The sequence below is a fragment of the Homalodisca vitripennis genome, chromosome 4 (assembly GCF_021130785.1).
Source record: "Homalodisca vitripennis isolate AUS2020 chromosome 4, UT_GWSS_2.1, whole genome shotgun sequence".
Classification (NCBI taxonomy): Eukaryota; Metazoa; Arthropoda; class Insecta; order Hemiptera; family Cicadellidae; genus Homalodisca; species Homalodisca vitripennis.
Genome location: NC_060210.1, coordinates 108,952,970 through 108,972,129, shown reverse-complemented (window position 1 = coordinate 108,972,129; position 19,160 = coordinate 108,952,970). Strand labels below are relative to the sequence as shown.

Genomic DNA, 19,160 nt, shown 5'->3' with positions numbered 1-19,160 from the left:
GCCAACTAAACCCATTCTATACACTGATGTTGCATTCTTTCTTTTTTGTCAGTGACAAATTTGTTACTAGCAACGCATCAGAATAAATTTTATTTTGTCTCACAGGGCATCAGCAAGACTCAGCGAGGCTGGACCTCTCCCTTCACAACAAAGGGGAAGTTACCACATCTGCCAGCCAATTAAAAAAAGCTCTCTGTCACCTCAGATCTCAACCAGATAACATGATATTCAGTTTTAGTCAAACAACACAAGTGTTATATCTACATTTAACTAACTATTAACAGCAGATTTAAACACAGGCATACTGGACTTGAAATGGTTAAAAACTACTTACTGTAGTCATGACCTACAGAAATGTGAACATTAGCTGTCTATCACGTGGGTGACAAACTGAAACTCATCCTTGGTTGTAATTGGACATACGTTCAAAATAAATCCACTTTTTAATAAATAGCATTATCCATTTTATTCCGTACTATAAATTTTACAATTATGTTGCAAAAATAATATTATTGATACATGGTATTATTTTAGTTTTACAAGTAACAGTGAAAAATACTCTGAAATTTAAAACTAAACACAAGCAATATCGAAACTACAGTGAAACATTTTACACACAAGTGATAATTTATGATTTTAAAATGCATTTTGATACAGAATAATTATCAAAGTCATAACAAAGTAAAAAAATATGGTCTAGAACATACACCATTCATTAATGATTTATAAAAAAGAGCTTTGGTCTTAAATACAGGAATGTCTGCCTTTTGTCATAAAAATAGTCTTAAGAAAGGCAACAAAATTCACACAAATGAATTAATAAAAATATATAATAATCATCATCACACATATTTTGCTTATTATTTGTCTACAGGTTCTTCTTTTGTTGGCGATTTTTCTTTTTCAGAATCTTTCTTCTCTGGTTGGGTTTCATTTAAATTTAGGTTTTGTAAGGATTCTTCAACATCATTTTCTTCATCACTTCCTGAGGATTCTGTTTCTTCTTCTTTTAAATCTGGAAGAAAACACAAATATATTTTAATCGAGTAAAAATAAACCATGTGATTATTATTAAATAAGGCTATTGCTACAAGTACATAGAGGTCACTGAAATGGCATAGATTTCATCCATACAAGATAGCTAAACAAGGATGATTTTGGTCTGTGTATACAATTTTGTGAGCTGGTGAAGATGATTGCTGCAAATCACCATTTGTTAAAAAAAATGCTTCAGTGATGAATCATCATTCTTTCTTAGTGGTTAAGTCAACAGGCATAATTGACGTTTCTGGACATTTGAAAATCTACAAACTATTAGGGAAGCGTACTCACAATTTCCCGAAAAAATAAATATGTGGTTTGGTATCTTTGGCCCGATTTCTATCAATGGCAATGTAACTGATGAGTTTACTTGTATATTCTTGAAGAAGTCTTGTACCTAAAATAATTTAAGCTATTCTTAAAACTCAAAGGAAGATTTTGACCCATAGTTTCAAAAAATGGAGCCTCGGTGCATTATGCTAGGGATGTTCGAGCATTTCTGGATCAACAATTCCCTCATCGATGGATTGGACGGCGCAGACCTGTCGAATGGCTATGCGAGATCACCTGAGCTTAATTCATTGTCATTAAGACTGCAGTGTACACAACCCCTCAGTGCGATATAGCTGAACTACGCCAAAGAATAATTGGAGAACACGCAAAAATTACACCTAATATTACGTTATAGAGGGGTTTAACCTATTTGTAGGCACAGACAGTTGCGCACAGTGCAGGGAAGTGAAGAACTGGTCGCATTGCTGCAGATCAGTTGAAAGGTAGACAGCTAATATCGAAAAGTAGTACTACAATGATAAGCAAATCAAAGCCCAGTGTTCGCTATACGTTTACCAGGAAATGGAGGATGACTGAGACAATCTTCCATAATGTGTTAAAGGCTGAAAAGGTAAGTTTTTTTAACAAATTATAAGAATTACAAACAGCACCGTTTTTCTGCCAGTATAACTAGATATTCTGTTTGAAAGTGATTTAACCATTCGTGGTTTGGCCAAACATGACCAAATTTTTGTCCAATGGACGCAGGTTACCTGCAGCGGCTTACCTGCTTGAATAACTTTAGCCTAACACTTGCAAATGTACAGAATACTGCCTGGCACTTCAAGCACAAGTTTTGGGAAATAGCCACAACACTCAAGGAACTCTTCCAAACAATTCTTGAAACTAACCATTTAATATTCTTAATATGTTATATTTCTTAGACATTTGTTATGCAACTCTCTTATTTAGATGTCTTGTATAAAAACACACAGTAGAATAAGATGAACTTCATATTATATTTGCACAATAATATGCTATAATAATGAGACTGTCTAATTTATGTAGTTTACTGAAAACAGATAGAGGCTTCATTTTAATTTGTATTTGTATCAAAAATTTTGAGAGTAACTCACCATCTGGCACCTTTGTGTACAAATCACACTTGGTAGCAACTATTGTTTTAGCTTCTTCGAACATCTCCTTCCATTTTTTTGCATCTGAAAAATTAATTAAAAGTTGTAACAATATATTATATAAGTAAAATTTGAAAATTAAATTGTATGTTATTTATTCAATTTAGGGACAAACATATATATTGAATAACTCCACTTATAGGATTATCTCTCTCTCTCTCTCTATATATATATATCGAACAAAACATTGACATATAGAGTTGAAAATTTGCATGAACCTTCTCTATAAAGACAATATTGAGTATGATGACAATAAATATCATTTTATAGGATTTGGTTGATGTTCTTTCATTGGTCTTATGGGTAAACCTGATGGCATCAAAAAAATAACAGAATAAATAAACTGAGTAAAATTATACAATACTAGCGGACCCGGCGCGCTTCGCTGCGCATTTCAATAAGTTTCCCGCGGCTTCGCACGCAATTTCCCGTTGAAAACAGTACACTATATTCACTTATTCATTTTCTATCACATTCTAAACATTGCTGAGATAATTGATAGTCGTTCCTTCGTGAGCTTCTTGGGCGCATTATGAAGGTATGTACCACATTCCTGATACTTCTGTCAAAAAAAAAACAACTAAGGTTGATTTTATAACATTCTTTATATTTGTAGCCAACGTAAGATAGTAATTATGATATCTGCATTGCTCTTCTGATCAAGCATGAGCATGGTTTATCAAGGTGTCCAGTAATGACCAAATCTAAAATTCAAGCACATTTCAAGGTTTTCAAAGGCTCAAGATTATAAAATTCAAGGCTATAGTCGCGGTTTACTTTTGGCTCTTTATTGGTAACTAACAATTTTACAAGCCAAAATCAAGTCACGAAAATAATGTTTACTTTCCATGTAACAATAAAGATTTCTCATAAAGAAATTGTAAAAAAATGTATAAAACTTTATCATAATTATAAAAAAATTATGATAAAGTACCAAAGGCCTAATTTAATGTATATATTGTAACAGTTTGTTACAAATCCATTTTAATATCCAAATAGGTAAATGATTTCGATTTTTTATTTGAAGTCTGAAAACAAACCCTCAAAAACACAGGATAGTAAAAGAAACAGTTTTACTTTTAAGTTAAAGAAGTTTTACTTACACTTTCAACATCAAACCCAATACTATTCTAAACCAATTGAGGGTTTAGGTTAGTTTTAGGTGAATTAAGTTTCATAAAAACAAAATAACTGTTAAAATAAACAAAAATATATTAATATTCATTTTGTAAAAAAGGATTGAACTCAAAAAGTACAAAACATGGGCTATTCAAATGTTTGAACCCTTTTTACAATTTATTTTGTGTTAAAAAAATAAATTTGTCACAGAAAAAAGTTTTACTCTCTTTAGAAAACATGTGTGAAAGTTATAAAACTTTAACAATTGAATTACTAACGATGTATTGCCACCTTTACTCATTGCACAAATTAATTTAAACAAATAAGGCTATTGACAATAAGTTACATGATAACAACCATTAATAGTAATGCAAGGTAAATAAACACATAGATTACTAAAAAAGTGTCGTTATTAATAATCTCAAATAAATTTAAAATAAATCCTATAGGCATCCAATTGTACACCATAATTAATTGATCACGTTTTTCGATTACCTTAAATTGAAACATTTAATATTCATCACTATGTTTCAAAGAATCGGCAACCTCTTCAACATGCGAATATTATAAATACAATATATACTCGCGTAGGTTATTTAGCCACTCTTCAAATTACTTTAACATCAAGCATATATAAATGCCATCTTTCGTCAAACCTACTACAACGCCATTTTAGGCGACTGCAACGAGAGCGACTTACTTCCAAATTTCCTTTGTATTCTGTCAATTTCACATCGATGTGAACATAATCGAACTGTTCCTTCAATATCTTCATTTCGTGTTAAGCACGGCGTCCACTGCGACCGGCCCGGTCCCCGCCCCACTGCCCCGGTCCGGCTGGGCTGGACCGGGCCGGTCGCAGTTGGTGGTGTCCATTTGATTGCGTGTATTTCGACTGCACAAAAAGGGCGGATTCACTCCGGCCTAGCACCGCCCACAGCGGCCGGGCCGGCCTTTTTGTGAAGTCGAAATACATGCAATCAAATGGACACCCACCAAACTGCGATCGGGCCCGGCATCGGTCGGCTCTTCGGGTGCCGTGTGGGCCGAGTCTTCCCGGGCTGGGGCCTGGCCGGCCGCAGTGGGCGGGGTGTCCCTTTGATTGCATGTATTTCGACTTCACAAAAAGGCCGGGCCGGGCTTGCCGCAGTGGGCGGGTGTCCATTCGATTACGTGTATTTCGACTTCACAAAAAGGCCGGGCCAGGCCGGCCGCAGTGGGCGGGTGTCCATTCGATTACGTGTATTTCGACTTCACAAAAAGGCCGGGCCGGGCCGGCCCGCAGTATGCGGGTGGTCCATTTGATTGCGATTACGTGTACAAAAGGCCGGGCCGGGCCGGCCGCAGTGGGCGGGTGGTCCATTCGATTACGTGTATTTCGACTTCACAAAAAGGCCGGGCCGGGCCGGCCGCAGTATGCGGGTGTCCATTCGATTACGTGTAAAAAGGCCGGGCCGGGCCGGCCGCAGTGGGCGGGTTGTCCATTCGATTACGTGTATTTCGACTTCACAAAATAGGCCGGCCGGGCCGGCCGCAGTGGGCGGGTGTCCATTCGATTACGTGTATTTCGACTTCACCAAAAAGGCCGGGCCGGCCGCAGTATGCGGGTGTCCATTCGATTACGTGTATTTCGACATATAGGCCGGGACGGTCGCAGTGGGCGGGTGTCCATTCGATTACGTGTATTTCGACTTCACAAAAAAGGTCGGGCCGGGCCGGCCGCAGTGGGCGGGTGTCCATTCGATTACGTGTATTTCGACTTCACAAAAAGGCCGGACCGGGCCGGCCGCAGTATTGCGGGTGTCCATTCGATTACGTGTATTTTCGACTTCACAAAAAGGCCGGGCCGGCCGCAGTATGCGGGTGTCCATTCGATTACGTGTAAAAAAGGCCGGGCCGGCCGCAGTGTGCGGGTGTCCATTCGATTTACGTGTATTTCGACAAAAAGGCCGGGACGGTCGCAGTGGGCGGGTGTCCATTCGATTACGTGTATTTCGACTTCACAAAAAGGCCGGGCCGGGCCGGCCGCAGTGGGCGGGTGTCCATTCGATTACGTGTATTTCGACTTCACAAAAAGGCCGGGCCGGGCCGGCCGCAGTAAATGCGGGTGTCCATTCGATTACGTGTAAAAAAGGCCGGGCCGGGCCGGCCGCAGTGTGCGGGTGTCCATTCGATTACGTGTATTTCGACAAAAAGGCCGGGACGGTCGCAGTGGGCGCCTTGCATTAGTAACGGCAGCGGCGTTAAAAATCAAAATTCCCGATTTTCTACAAAATACAAGCATAATTCCCGCCCTATTCAAGGCAGGTAAAATTCAAGCATAATTCCCGCTCTTCCCGATTTTCAAGGCTGCTGGACACCCTGTTTATATTAAATAAATATTGCAGTTAAAGGTGAATTTTTACGTCAAATTTGAATTGTATTATCTGGATAGTAAAGTCTATGTTTAACAGTGATTGCAGAAACAGTTTAAACAAAATTTGTCGTTTCTCTTAAGCTTACTCTATGCTTTAAAACTATAAGTGTAGTAATTAAATTATATATAAATATATTTTTTGTCGCATTATATATGTTTACAAAGAACAGCTGATTAAAAATTTGAAAAGACTCTTTCACTTAATAACATATGTTTGCTGCAATGCATTTCTTACGGGTATTTCTGTAACCAGTGGGGCGGAATCCTGAATCGGGAAAGGGATAAAAAGTATCCTATAACCTTCTACAGATCAAGACGAACAAATTAAAAAAAAAACTAGGCGAATCCGTCCAGCCGTTTGTGAGTGATGCTGTTACACACGAACAGTTTCATTTTTATATATATAGATTTTAACATGTGGCATAGTAACACATACAGCCATAAACTTGAAATTTTGAATGCAGCCACAGGGAAGGGACATGGTATGTTACTACAGTACATATCAGTAACTTACTGCTCTTTTGCTACTGCTGTTTAGAGGGAATTATTTTCTATCCTAAACTAAAAAGTTGGCATAAGTAAGACCATTATAATACTCATCAGTGTGCATTTAATCTGCAGACAGATGTTGCCTAACTTTAGAAATGATTGTTCCTGGATCAACCCCTTGATTAGTAACCCAGACACCAATTCGGTTAGCCCTTAATTTCTACTCCAACTACTGGTATCACCTTACCAGAACCTAGCCCTCTTTGTTCTGATCCTAATGAGCTAATCATAGTAACCCCTTCTATTATTGTTATTAGACATAACATTGTTCTAGTACCTATTGCCAAATGTATGCGTAATCAGATCCAGCCTCCTGCAAATGTTAGGCGAACTGAGCCTGATGTAATAAGTATTTTCTCAGGACAGATTTTTGATCCTATTGATGTTTTTAAATTTAGCTAACAATGATGCACAAATTGAATATCATCAATTGCACACTAAGAAGAAAATTCAGGCTCCTTCACCCGTCATTAAAAGCTAAGCATCGATGGGTGTAGTATAGTAGAAGGATGGACTATTATTCAAACAGTATTGACCAAAGAAGCAACACTGATTTGGAATAAAATGTTTTATTTTATGTGACTGTCGAACTGCGTACATCTTAGACTTTGTAGTTCATATACAGTCTAAGGTAACGCCAATTGAAAACTTTGGTACCCTTGTTGCAACCCTTATGGAATCTTTCTTAGGCTTAGGACATATACTGTATGTATCTACTAACAACAAACTACTCATGTAGAATTATACAACTACTACACAAGTCATTTGCTGTTTCAATATCTTCATGATAATAGTATGGTGCTGTGGGAACAGTAAAAGCTAACAGAAAAAAGATGGCAAAGTTTCGTAAAATGGCAACGGAATAATACAAATCTCAAAAACACCATCTCTAATAGCTGAAAAAATGGGTAAATAAGAGAGATTTGTTTATACTCTCTAGTGTAGTGATCCTCAAAAATGGTAGACACTCTAAAACTAATAAACCAATTATGAAGCCCTAGATGTCATTGGCTATAATAAAAATATGGGTCTTGTTGACAAAGCAGACATGCAGATCTCGTTCAATGAAGAGCCCCTAAGTCTGGCAAATGGTATAAGAAAATGTTTTTTCCATTTTATTGACATTACTGTCCTCAATGCCTACATAATATTTCAAGATAAGACAAAAAAAAATCAAATTGGGAGATTTTATATTGAATTTGATACAACTGATTGAATAATTCACTCCTGAGAGGACAGCAACCACAGGTAGTCTCAGGTCCAAGGACCTAGCTCCACTGGGACACACTGCCAGTCATTTTCCTGCTACCATCTTTGTTACAGATAAGGACAAGCCGAGGAGAACGTGCTACGTGGACCAGCATCGGTGAGCAGCACCACTGGGACACAATATGGATGTGCCATGACTGCAACGTTCCACTTTGTGTGTCCAACTGTTTCCACGACTTTCACACCATCAAAGATTTCTGATTTAATTTGTGTACTGTGACTAACTTGTACCTAACGTGAACATTTACATGTTTACTAGCACTTTCCCGAGGCTTCGCACCCAATTTCCTGTTGAAAAACAGTACACTGTATTCACATATTCTTTTTCTGTCACATTCTTAAACACTCCTGAGATAATTGATAGTCATTCCTTCGTGAGCCTCTTGGGCGCATTATGAAGGTATGAACCATATTTCCTGCATGTGTCTTTCGTGGTTTTTGCTAGGTGTTGATAAGTTATTCAATACAATTACTTTATATAGATGAATGTCGATAAACTAATTTGGTTATAAAGAATCAAATTTGGTTTGTTAAAATTAATTTTCTGTCTAAGATATTTCGAGTATTATTGTGGAGTTTGCCTTGTGCTCCGATCAAGAAAATGTATCAATGAAAACCAATTTCGATCATAAAGCGTCTTCTTTTGGCTCTTTTCATTTACCTTCGATCTAACCAAATTCGATTACCTTATATACAAACTTTCACGGCTTTGTACAATGAGGTGGTTTTTATAACAGCGTTCAATAGTATTTTCATTGCATTAGATAGTTTATTGATCATTGGTGCAATCTAAATTTAAAATTAGGTAATGTCTATGCAATCTGAATTACACTACTAATCAAGCACTTTACAGTAATAATTTTCTAAATTTTTAATTTAAACAAATGTTTCTGCCTCTTTGATGAACTTCAGCTGAAAGTATTAACAGCTGTTAAGTATCAGTTCATTTTGTATTACGTGTCACAGCGCAGTCTGCCGGATCGAAGGTAAAACATTATAAAATCAACAATTACTTAGAAATTAAAAATTAATTAATAAAACATTTTCCAGTGGACCAAATTGTGAATCTAAACCATTCTCGAATTCCATTGAAAACACACACAAAATTTCATCAAAATCAGTCCAGTCGTTTAGAAGGAGTTCAGTCACATACACACAAACACAAGAAATACCTGTATATATATATAAAGATAAGAAAATACTAACAATATTATATTTTATATTAATATTTTGTAAACATAATCACTTTTGTGCATAATTAAGATGATTTCTGTGTAATACAAATAAAACTTCAAAAATTGAGTGTTTTTATAACACTTCTCTTACATTAAACCCAAATCATCTAAAAAAAAAAAGATCTAAAATTAAAACAATTACTTTTAGGGCACTCTTAAAGTGAAAAACTCACGAGTCAAAGGGTTAACTAGGCAAGCTGAAGGAGAAAGGGCATTGGAACACACTAATCAAGAATGAATGCAATCAAGACCACCAAATTGATTACTTGTAACTATTTATGTAAAAAAACTATAAAAAGTTATGAATATTAACAGAATACTTATACTTAAAAAAACATTTCTAAATAACATTACTGTCAGCATTTGCAAATCGAATGGCGAGCAGTTCAGTCTGGGCTGTCTCATTGGTGTAGTCAGCCAGTGCTGACCAGACCCAGGCACGATCGGAACCACAGTTGGGCTTCAGCTCCATGTTAGGTGTCACTGCAAGCACAGACAAGAGAGTATTTAAAGGTGGAACACTCCACAACAATAGGACAATTATCTCAGCAATTCCACTACAACAATGTTGACTCATAATTTACTATTATTAGTATTTAGATACTCAACTATCATGAAATTCATCATGAACTACAAAGGAACTGTATACAAATTACTGATGATTTGTTCAACATATAAGTTCAGCCATGTGTCAGCTTCATTTGGATAACTCAGGATGACAATCTTCAACTTATTTTTTTCTCCAAATTGTTGAAATTCAAACATATAATTATTTGGTAAGAAATACAAAAGTAAATATTGCCAAACAAATAAGCGCACAACTATTTGTTACTTACCGAAATGGTTTGCACATATTTTTAGAGTTTTGTCTCGACGCATGACAACACGAACAGTGTTCTTGGTCTGATGTCGTAAAAGTTTTACATCTCCTGTCCCTCTTTCTTTCCATTCCGGTGGGTTTTCACTTGTATCATACCGATAAAGTTTAGCTCGACTGCAATAATAAATCAATTTTACACTTTAATATGATTGTTTTTACCTAGACTAATTATTTTACTAAAAAGTGCCTAAAGCTCAGTATATTAGCTTTCATAATATAATACTTCTAAGCTAACATTAAGCTTTGTTTCACTAGACAACATAATATACATATATGAATGAAGTATTTAGTATTTATCACAGTAATATACCTTAAAACACTATGTATGAATAGACTGGCCAAGTTAAAAATCTAAATATTACTACCACAGATAAATAACAATCTGCCTAACACAAAGCCATGGAAAATGGCAAGAATAATTCTGAAGACCTGGTCAGAGGGAAAAATAAAGGGACGCTGAAACGTCTCACTCATGAAGCCATAAATTTTATAAGCAACTGATGTCATGGAGAATACCTAATACCCTCTGACAGCCAGACTACTGGCACTCATGGTAATGAAAAAGCAGGTACCCTTGCCAAAATAGGAACAGAGTCCCTTATGGTAGGGCCAGAGCCAAGCTGTGAGTACCTTCTTCTACAGCAAAGCTCAGGATTAAGACAATCAAAAATTTTTATCTCTCCTTATGCTAAAGGGTGGGCATCTCTTCTAGATCAATGCAAGGTGGATATAGGAATGATAGTAGGTATGTTGACAGGACATGGCCCCCCTTAGAAAACACCTTATGAAGGTGGATCTTAGACTGATGAATGCAGGCTCAGCAGAGAAGCAGAAGAATCAGTGGAAAACATATGGCTAAGTTATCCTGCCACATCAAATTAGGGAAAAATTTCTAGGGAAATATCTCAGCCCTGAGGACATCAGGGAATAGGAGCCCTCAAATTTAATTGGCTTCTGTAAAAGTCTCAGATTCTGAGGGCAAAAACATAAGTAAGGGAGGCGCAAAGGTCCTTATAGGACTATGTGCGGTGAAAACTGCCTCTATCCCTCAGGAAAAAAGTAGCCAATTTGACACAAACTTACACCTTGCCCAACATATATCACCTACAACATAACTATTACTGTACTTTAAGAAAATTAACTGTTCAGCATATGTTATTAACAATAGTAATAAAAATCAATATTTCAATTATTTTAGGATTGTACCTGGAGAAGAATATCTGGAGAGTTGTATGAATGGAAATAAACACTATTGATATCAGCACAAGATATTTTATGATACTAGCTGTTTCCCACGGCTTCACACGCTTTTTGCAAACTTTGCCCGTGTATGAGCACTTCTGGTTCAAGTGAATTATATTTCCAACACCAAGGTAGAGTTTACCTTGTTGCCACGATCAAGAAAATCTATCTAAAGTGTATGTTTATAGCCATTGTACATGTACATGTACTTTATTATACACATAACTAACATTCACTTAACACATTTTAAAATTACAAGGGATTTTTTTTTCAACTTTCGATCCCTTGCTATGATGGCCAGACAAGTTGTAGGTCAGCGGTGTGTGAAGTAGTAGATCGTACATGTTTACCGCTAAACATTTGTCCCTGCTGAGTTCAAATAGTAGGTTTGTGCTGTGGTGCAGTCATATAAACATGGCCTCCTTTATTAATTCTTCCGTCAAATGTAAATTGAGGAGTAATATTCTTTTCCTGCAAGCCAATATTTATTTTATTTACAAATGGGTAGATTTTTTTTAAGAGGCATTCATATCCATAGACCGCAGGTCTCTGCAGGGACCTTGGTAAAAATAATAAAGGGGAGAGTCAAAACCATATGAGAAGGGAAGTATTGATATGAAATACCTGGTCACACATAATCAGAGCCTGCAGTGTTTCTAATTCAAACTTTCTATACTTTAATTAGAAATAAAATGTTCAAGTCTAGTTTGGAGCTAAACAGTTCTTGTAATTATTTTCCTAACTACGATGTACTACTATTTTACACATTATTTCCTATGGATACATAGTTTTGTTCAAATTTGCTACACATATATACTTACAGCTTAATTAATTCTATTTCGTCTTCTTCATTAGTGGAAACTGCTACTTCTGGAAGCGAAATAATTGGATCATAATGAGGATCATGATCACCATCGCCATCTCCATCACCCCCATCCACAATATTGACTTGCTAAAAACAAAATATATATCATGAATTTGAAAGTGGTACCTATATTTACCTACGAGTTTAATATGATTTTAACGTGAGTTTATTAAATTTATTTTTACCAACTAGCGAATTTGAATTTAAACAATGTTTAACCGAAATCAAATTTTTATCTTCTTCAAAGGATTTAGACTTCTTTCCGTTGCTGTTATGGTGGTGGTGGTAGTGGGGAATATAAAAACTTAACATTTTTGGAGGGAAGCCAGGCAAATTTTGTAAATGATTTCACGCAATTGTTGATGTTCAAGAGTTATTTCACACTGCATGAAATCCCCTATATCCCTCATAACGACACCTAACAGTGCCAACTCTCCTGCCCCCGAGCATTAAATGTAATTTAGGGACGACCCCCAAGGCTCATAAAAAAGTCTGTTTGATGGGATTGGGGGAACACTGAAGTAACTAGATGCTAGAGGTAGCCTACAACATCCATAAAACAACCAAATTCTTACATGTACTTATCTAACTTTATGAATGAGAAGCTTCTGGAGAAACTCTTTATTTGACAATCTTAAAAGAGTTTTTGATACACAAAACCACACTGTGCGGATCCTGGCTGCCTTGAACCTCAAGATAGCTGTCTGTCGAGAGGCCTTTAACACACTTGTGGTATCTATCTATATTATTGGAGTCATCATTCACACTGGTTAACAAGGAAAACTGCCTAGAGGGCTATCCATGACCATCATACACGACTTAGCAATAACTTCTTCCTTACTGATCCACAGAGTACACTTTTCTCTGAGAAACCTTTCTATTATGGAGCAAGACTATTCCATATGCTTCCACAAGACTTAGAAAAATAGTGGACTTAAAAAGAAGACTGCGCATCTCGCTCAAAGATAAACAAATCTACACCAATGAAGACTTTATAAAATTCTAACAAAAATTTACCTTCAAAAGAAAAAAATTTATTTTTACCAATTTCAGCTTTTGATATCACTACCAAAAACATTTCATATCATGACCTTGTTGTAATTATCTGACAATAGATCATTTACATCTTTCTTTTATTTATGTAAATGAATCAAGATTTCTGATATATACTTGAACCTTTAAGCTTATCTGTAAAGATGTTCTCGGAATATAAGAAATAGTCATTCAAAAGTCTCCATGCAAACTACAAATTTTAAATAACTGCTTTATGTAAAAATGGTGGTGTGTGTAAATTTAGATGAAAAACAAAGAAGATTGAATTAAGAGTAGGACTATATCATCAATATTTCACTAATATCATATCCGAGCAATCCAAGTGTAATGTGGATATTGTGAACCAATGTCCTCTGCAAAGTTGGTCCTACAATTCATAGGTTATATTGACCTTCTCTAATTCACATTTTAATAAAACAATGATATCTCACAATTTAATTCTTTTGCTAGGACATTTCATTGTGATACAGACAAAAACACAGAAAATGCTTCAAATTTTGTACACACTTTAATAATTAGCTTGCATGCAGATATCAAGAATTGTACTGTCATCCTCTGTATACAGCTAAAGCCAAACGGGCCAGTGTGCATTGGAAAAATTGCTTTCCTGAAACAATCAGTTTCGGATTGAAAACAGGCGCCCAAGAATTACAAATAGAGCACATCTATTGTCTGAAGTTACGTTCTAATGCATTATATCACCAGTTTTACAAACTGTGCACAATCGAAACAAACCTCAATAGCGAGATTTGTCATCATACACATGTTGGAGTCATCTATTCCATGTGGAATTTCCCGTAATATGCTCGGGAAGGGTTAAAATCCAAAGATATGGTAAATCTGATTTCAGAGATATGAACTACTAATAAAATTAGTATTATAGTGTTTGATGTAGTTTCTTGGAGATTCAATGCAAGCAACAAACTTCATAGATCTTTTCTTCTTCTTCCTCCATGGGGCAGTCTATTGCCATGCACTTAAGACTCAAGGGCGTTTTGCACACTCCAAAAGCACACCATGAGCTATGAGGCCAACCAGTCTAGAGTTTCAGCAGTTCTAGAAACCACAGAAAACAACTGATCAAGTCCCCCTGGGGAAATTCACCACCCTTGTCCAAACTACCAAATATGGCGTACCGCTCCCTTGCTATTGCAGGGAAGTCAAAAGCAGGTATTCAGCAGTTTCCTCCTGCTCGTCACACATTCTACAGAGTGGATCCTCCCGAAGGATGTCGACTCTGTGAAGATGCTTCATCAGGTGACCATGTCCCGTAATCAGACCCACAACCCGAGAAAACACCAATCTACTTAGTGAGAGAAGGCCAGACACCACCCTAGAGGAAGGTGACTGTCGAACCATTCTGCTCATTCTCAGACCCGGATGCAGCCTACACCTTCTCTCATGTTCAGTGTGAGAAAACCCATTCCGAGACAGCACCATAGGATTCACACCTAGAAATGCCACCAAACAGTTGAGGAACTATCATATTGTATTCTGAGCCTAAATCTAAGGATGTGGAAACTGATTATAAAATGTATGCATGTAAATAGGTGTGATTGTACGTTTTGCAGAACAGGAAAAAATATATATCACCTTTTACAAGCTATTCAACTGCCACTTACTTGATTTAAAATATTGTTTGAGGCTTTCAGAGACTCAGTTAATTTCTGTTGTTTTTAAAATTCACTTTTCATTTTACAGTTGAAAAAAAGACAAATAATGTGAATCTTCTAAGGTAGATATTTATTTGACGTAAACGTTTACTTTAGCCACTCTTCACAATATTTGTTTTTCAATAGGAAAGTGTATAAAAAAAAATAAATAAAAAACAAGAACAAAGAATTCAATTTTTGGGAAAATAAAAAATTAACAGTAATGCATGGACATCACTGCAGGCTACTACACCATGATGCTGCTCCTGGTTGATGGTGACTATGAATTTCTCTTGAGATAGTACCAATCAGTAAAATAAAAATACTTCGTAAGGCTCATCACTAATGCCTGAGAGCATTTGGTAGACCTATTCTTCCCATTTAAATTCTCACATAGTTATTGACAATTCTGTAATCCCTTCCTCTTCTACCTCTCCTTAGGTTGTTATCCTCCCCCATCCAAAATCCCTGATTCCTCCTGGTTGCCTAAATCAATGGACTAATTAAGATATAATCTACAATTAAAACACTTTAATAACATTTCTGCACTATAATATGGTTTACAGCCACCTAAATTTTTTTTCTAGAAATAAAAGTATACTATTTTAAGGAATTGTTAAAATTGGCTTTAGACGGTTTTATGTAACCTGGCTAAACTGAACGTTATATTTACATTTTATTAATTATGTAAAAGAAATAATGCTATAATGGTAGAACTAATGTAGAGAAACTATTTAACTAACTTATTAAGTTTTAATAACAACATAATAATCGAATCAGCAAAATATAAAGTGTAAAAGGACTTGAAAATTTTAAAAAATAACATTTTAAACTAAGAACAAATACGAGATTTCCCTAAGCGCGTAACTAAATTTTTTCTAAGATTAAATATAAGTTGAAATCTTTTTTAATAAAGTCATAAAGTACTTTGTTACAGTTTTTATTATTAGTCTACATTCTATATTTCTTAATTTAATTTTTATTAGGCTAAATGAACTGTTATAAACTACTGATTTAATGTCTCAAAGTAAATATCAATATGTCTGATATTTTTAATTCTAAACTATAAATAACAAAAAACTAAATTATGTTATAGGTATTTGAAATCACAGTAGCCTATAGTTCAGCTATGTCTTTATATCTAAAATAATAAATTTTATGAAGACTTAAAAACTATTTATGTGTAACTATTAAATGTAACAAACAAGGTAGGCTGCAGTATAATAAGCGGCCACCAACACAATCAGATGATGATAATCGAATGATATGGGATTATCAATATTCATGACCATCCAAAGTTCTGAAATCAAAATGTCATACCAAATAACGTAAAATAGATATTTCAACGAACAATATTGTTTAGCTAGTGTTCAATCTTAGAAATGAATTAATTTATAATTTACTAATTAAAATACAATAACAGCATTAACTAATTAATATTATTACAGGAGAAAATAACATTTACTTTCTTATTTATTTTCAAGAATAAACGTGACTACTTTTGAAACAAAGAAGACACGAAGCCTACATCATTGTTCTTGCCGCCATCAGCCAATAACTAAACAAATTATTTTAATTTTAAAGTTATTTCAAAACAAGTTTTTACTTTAAATAAATTTTGAACGATGATTTCAAATTGAATTAAGTTTTAGGCTTTTAAATTGTATAAAATAACTAAATTGTATTTAGAGTACTCTTGAGCCACGTGGTACTAAATATTACTTCACTGGTTAGACACGTTTGATAGCATTTAAAAAACACTCGAATGGATCACCACCAGTAATCATAATTACTCATCGATACTTATATTCTGCAAGATGATCAGCAATGCACTAACTTCTGAGGCCAGTTTTTAAAGATTTCTTTGTTTATAAAAGCATTTTGGGCCAAAATTTGCATATTCATCGCCATTGTTCTTGTCACTAACCTTCTCCTACATAAACGAAATAACAACTTGTAATGACGTCATTAGCAACAGCTGGTAATAACATCACTAGTTTAAATAAAGTAAGCTGGCAATGATTAATTATAAATATCTAAAGGTCAAATGTCGCATTCAATAGTATTGATATTTAAAATCTATAATCATCATCCGCTAGTGTTGGTGGCTGCTCATTATAGTGATAGCCCTTTTTATATTTATAATACCTACATATGTATAACCTAATAACAAATGACATAAGGACTTCATAGTACCCAATAATTGTGTTATAAAAAGAAAATTTAATTGAACTCGTTTATAATTTTATTAGTTAATCAGTGAGTTACGTTGTGGTGAGCTAGTTAAATTCTTGTATACTAACATGTTATTTTGTAATAGGTTATTGATAAACAACATTATTTTCCATCTCTAGCGGCCATTACTCAAATACCAAACACATTGTTGTTTGAATTAATTTGGAACAATAACGTTGAACTAAAATATTATTAGAATTTTTATAATAGTGAAGCTAGGCCTATATTTTTTAATGTTAAAGAAATATACACATTTTAGATTATAGAAAATAACAACACATTTTTAATACTAAGTTTGAGCTGCGTAGTACTTACAATTTTAATACTCACCAACTACCACACAACTTTGATAGAATTCATTTTAAGAAATATTATTAACTAAATATAATATAAAAAAACTATTACCACACAACTTTGATAGAATTCATTTTAAGAAATATTATTAACTAAATATAATATAAAATAACTATATAATCTAACAGTATATTAAAAAATCTAACAATAATTAAGGTAAATAACGGGTAGGGTATGATAAGTGGACCCAGTTTTTTAAGAATGTAATTATCGATACCTAATATTCGCATCTCAAATCCTAGAGTATCAATTGATATGAAAATATCTTCAGTAACAGACATATGTTTGTAAAATGTGAATTTAATATTAACAGTGATCAAACAAATTAATACAACCAAAATTAGGAAAACTGAAGATTTGCCATATTTTTTCCTCTCATAGTTACATTTTGTTTCTTTCCCACAAATTTCATATAACGGGTTTTTCTGTACGAATCCTACACGTTGAAGCCACGAAAAACATGTCTTATCATCTTTCAAAGCAATGTTGTGTAGTTTTCGAAAATCAACTGCCATTTTTAACAATCAAATGTTACTTTTGTAGTATTACCTTACGTGTATTCTTTGAAAGTGTTTACAGCTGTTGATATAAATATTATTTAAGTTAATTGTTCAAAATAATTAGTTACTATCGGTTGATTATATTGATGGTTATGATACCCTAAATAACTATAGTTTGAATGATTTGTATTCAATATTTTAGGTATGTCTTATCGATAATTTAATTTGATGATTCCATTGTAGTGGTGACAGCTTATTATACTGCAGAAATCAATATTTAAACTCTAGTTTGATCAGACTATTATTGAAGTGTAGCCATTCCCACTTTTAAGAATATTCCAGATACAATAACTAGCTATTGCATGTGATAAGCCAATAGAAAATTGCATACAGTACATCTAGAGTAAAAGTTAAATCTGTGCCCCTAGTTAGTAAAAAGCAATTGATGAAAAATAAACTATATAAAACGGTTGTAGAAGAGCCAAGCTTAAATACTTTATAGACAGCCAACTTAGTTCCTACTAACTCAGGTGTGAATTTCAGTTGAATTATGGGATTTTTAGTTCATTCTGAACTTTTCTCAAAAAGTTACGTTGCTCAGATTGTAACTTATTGTTCTGAGATAACAGGATCTAATAAACAATGATGTAATGCAACTTAAATATATAACCTACAAGCCTCCAGTGCAATTCATCTACCATAATTTACACCTGGACAAGGAGCCTCTTACACAAATAATTTTGCTTTACTCACAACGTTTAAATCTGCCTCAGACATGATGTAAAATATAAAGGATATTAATCGTTAATCAACTAAAATATGTATTTAAGGCGCCAATCCGCCAAAACAACAAAAGAAACTAAGCTACGAAAAAACCTCCTTTTACCCTGCTAACAAAACCTCCAAAGTTAAGTTAGGTTAAGGTAGACAGCAGCCACAGCCAGCTTAATTTTTTAGAGTCCGGATTAGTCAGTAGACAGTAGTCCACTTAGTCTAGCATGGCTAACCGAACACCTAACCAGTTAATAATCAGATTTCTTTTTATTTTCGATTTAAATTACCAGTAAATAGTGTTTTCATTATTCCATAAAACCCCAAAGTGCACTGAGTTAATGATGAATTTGTCTGTCCAGATACATGTAATTTAATTATGGATTATAAAATATTGTAAACTCGTTTTATATATACAATCATATATTGTTAGAGTTATAAAGAGCAGTTCGACAATCTCCTAAGCTAAAATAATATCTTAACAAGTGAACATCACAATTTGAATCGTTA

At 34.6% G+C, this 19,160-nt stretch overlaps 1 protein-coding gene across 2 annotated transcripts; it reads right to left on the bottom strand.

Moving 5' to 3' along the window:
- Positions 1 to 440: 440 nt before the first annotated feature.
- On the bottom strand, positions 441 to 18,772 carry LOC124359946 (ran-specific GTPase-activating protein-like). Of its 2 annotated transcripts, none has more exons than XM_046813137.1 (6): positions 18,633 to 18,772; positions 12,042 to 12,172; positions 9,935 to 10,092; positions 9,453 to 9,581; positions 2,451 to 2,534; positions 441 to 1,015 (listed from the first exon to the last, which is right to left on the bottom strand). In XM_046813137.1, the coding sequence occupies exons 1-6, from the start codon at positions 18,654 to 18,656 to the stop codon at positions 861 to 863; spliced, it is 681 nt and encodes a 226-aa protein (XP_046669093.1). In that variant the 5' UTR covers positions 18,657 to 18,772; the 3' UTR covers positions 441 to 860. The 2 variants fall into 2 exon arrangements, with proteins under 2 accessions (XP_046669093.1, XP_046669092.1); XM_046813136.1 differs by lacking the exon at positions 18,633 to 18,772 and adding an exon at positions 18,554 to 18,595.
- Positions 18,773 to 19,160: the final 388 nt, after the last annotated feature.

What these genes read in the sequence shown, in the direction of transcription:
- LOC124359946 (XM_046813136.1), bottom strand. Translation starts at nt 18,580, where the DNA reads ATGGTAGATGAATTGCACTGGAGGCTT. An exon ending in ATGAATTGCACTGGAGGCTT is followed by an intron (nt 12,173 to 18,553) that starts GTAGGTTATATA and finishes TTTTGTTTTTAG; the next exon opens with CAAGTCAATATTGTGGATGG. An exon ending in GAAATAGAATTAATTAAGCT is followed by an intron (nt 10,093 to 12,041) that starts GTAAGTATATAT and finishes TTATTATTGCAG; the next exon opens with TCGAGCTAAACTTTATCGGT.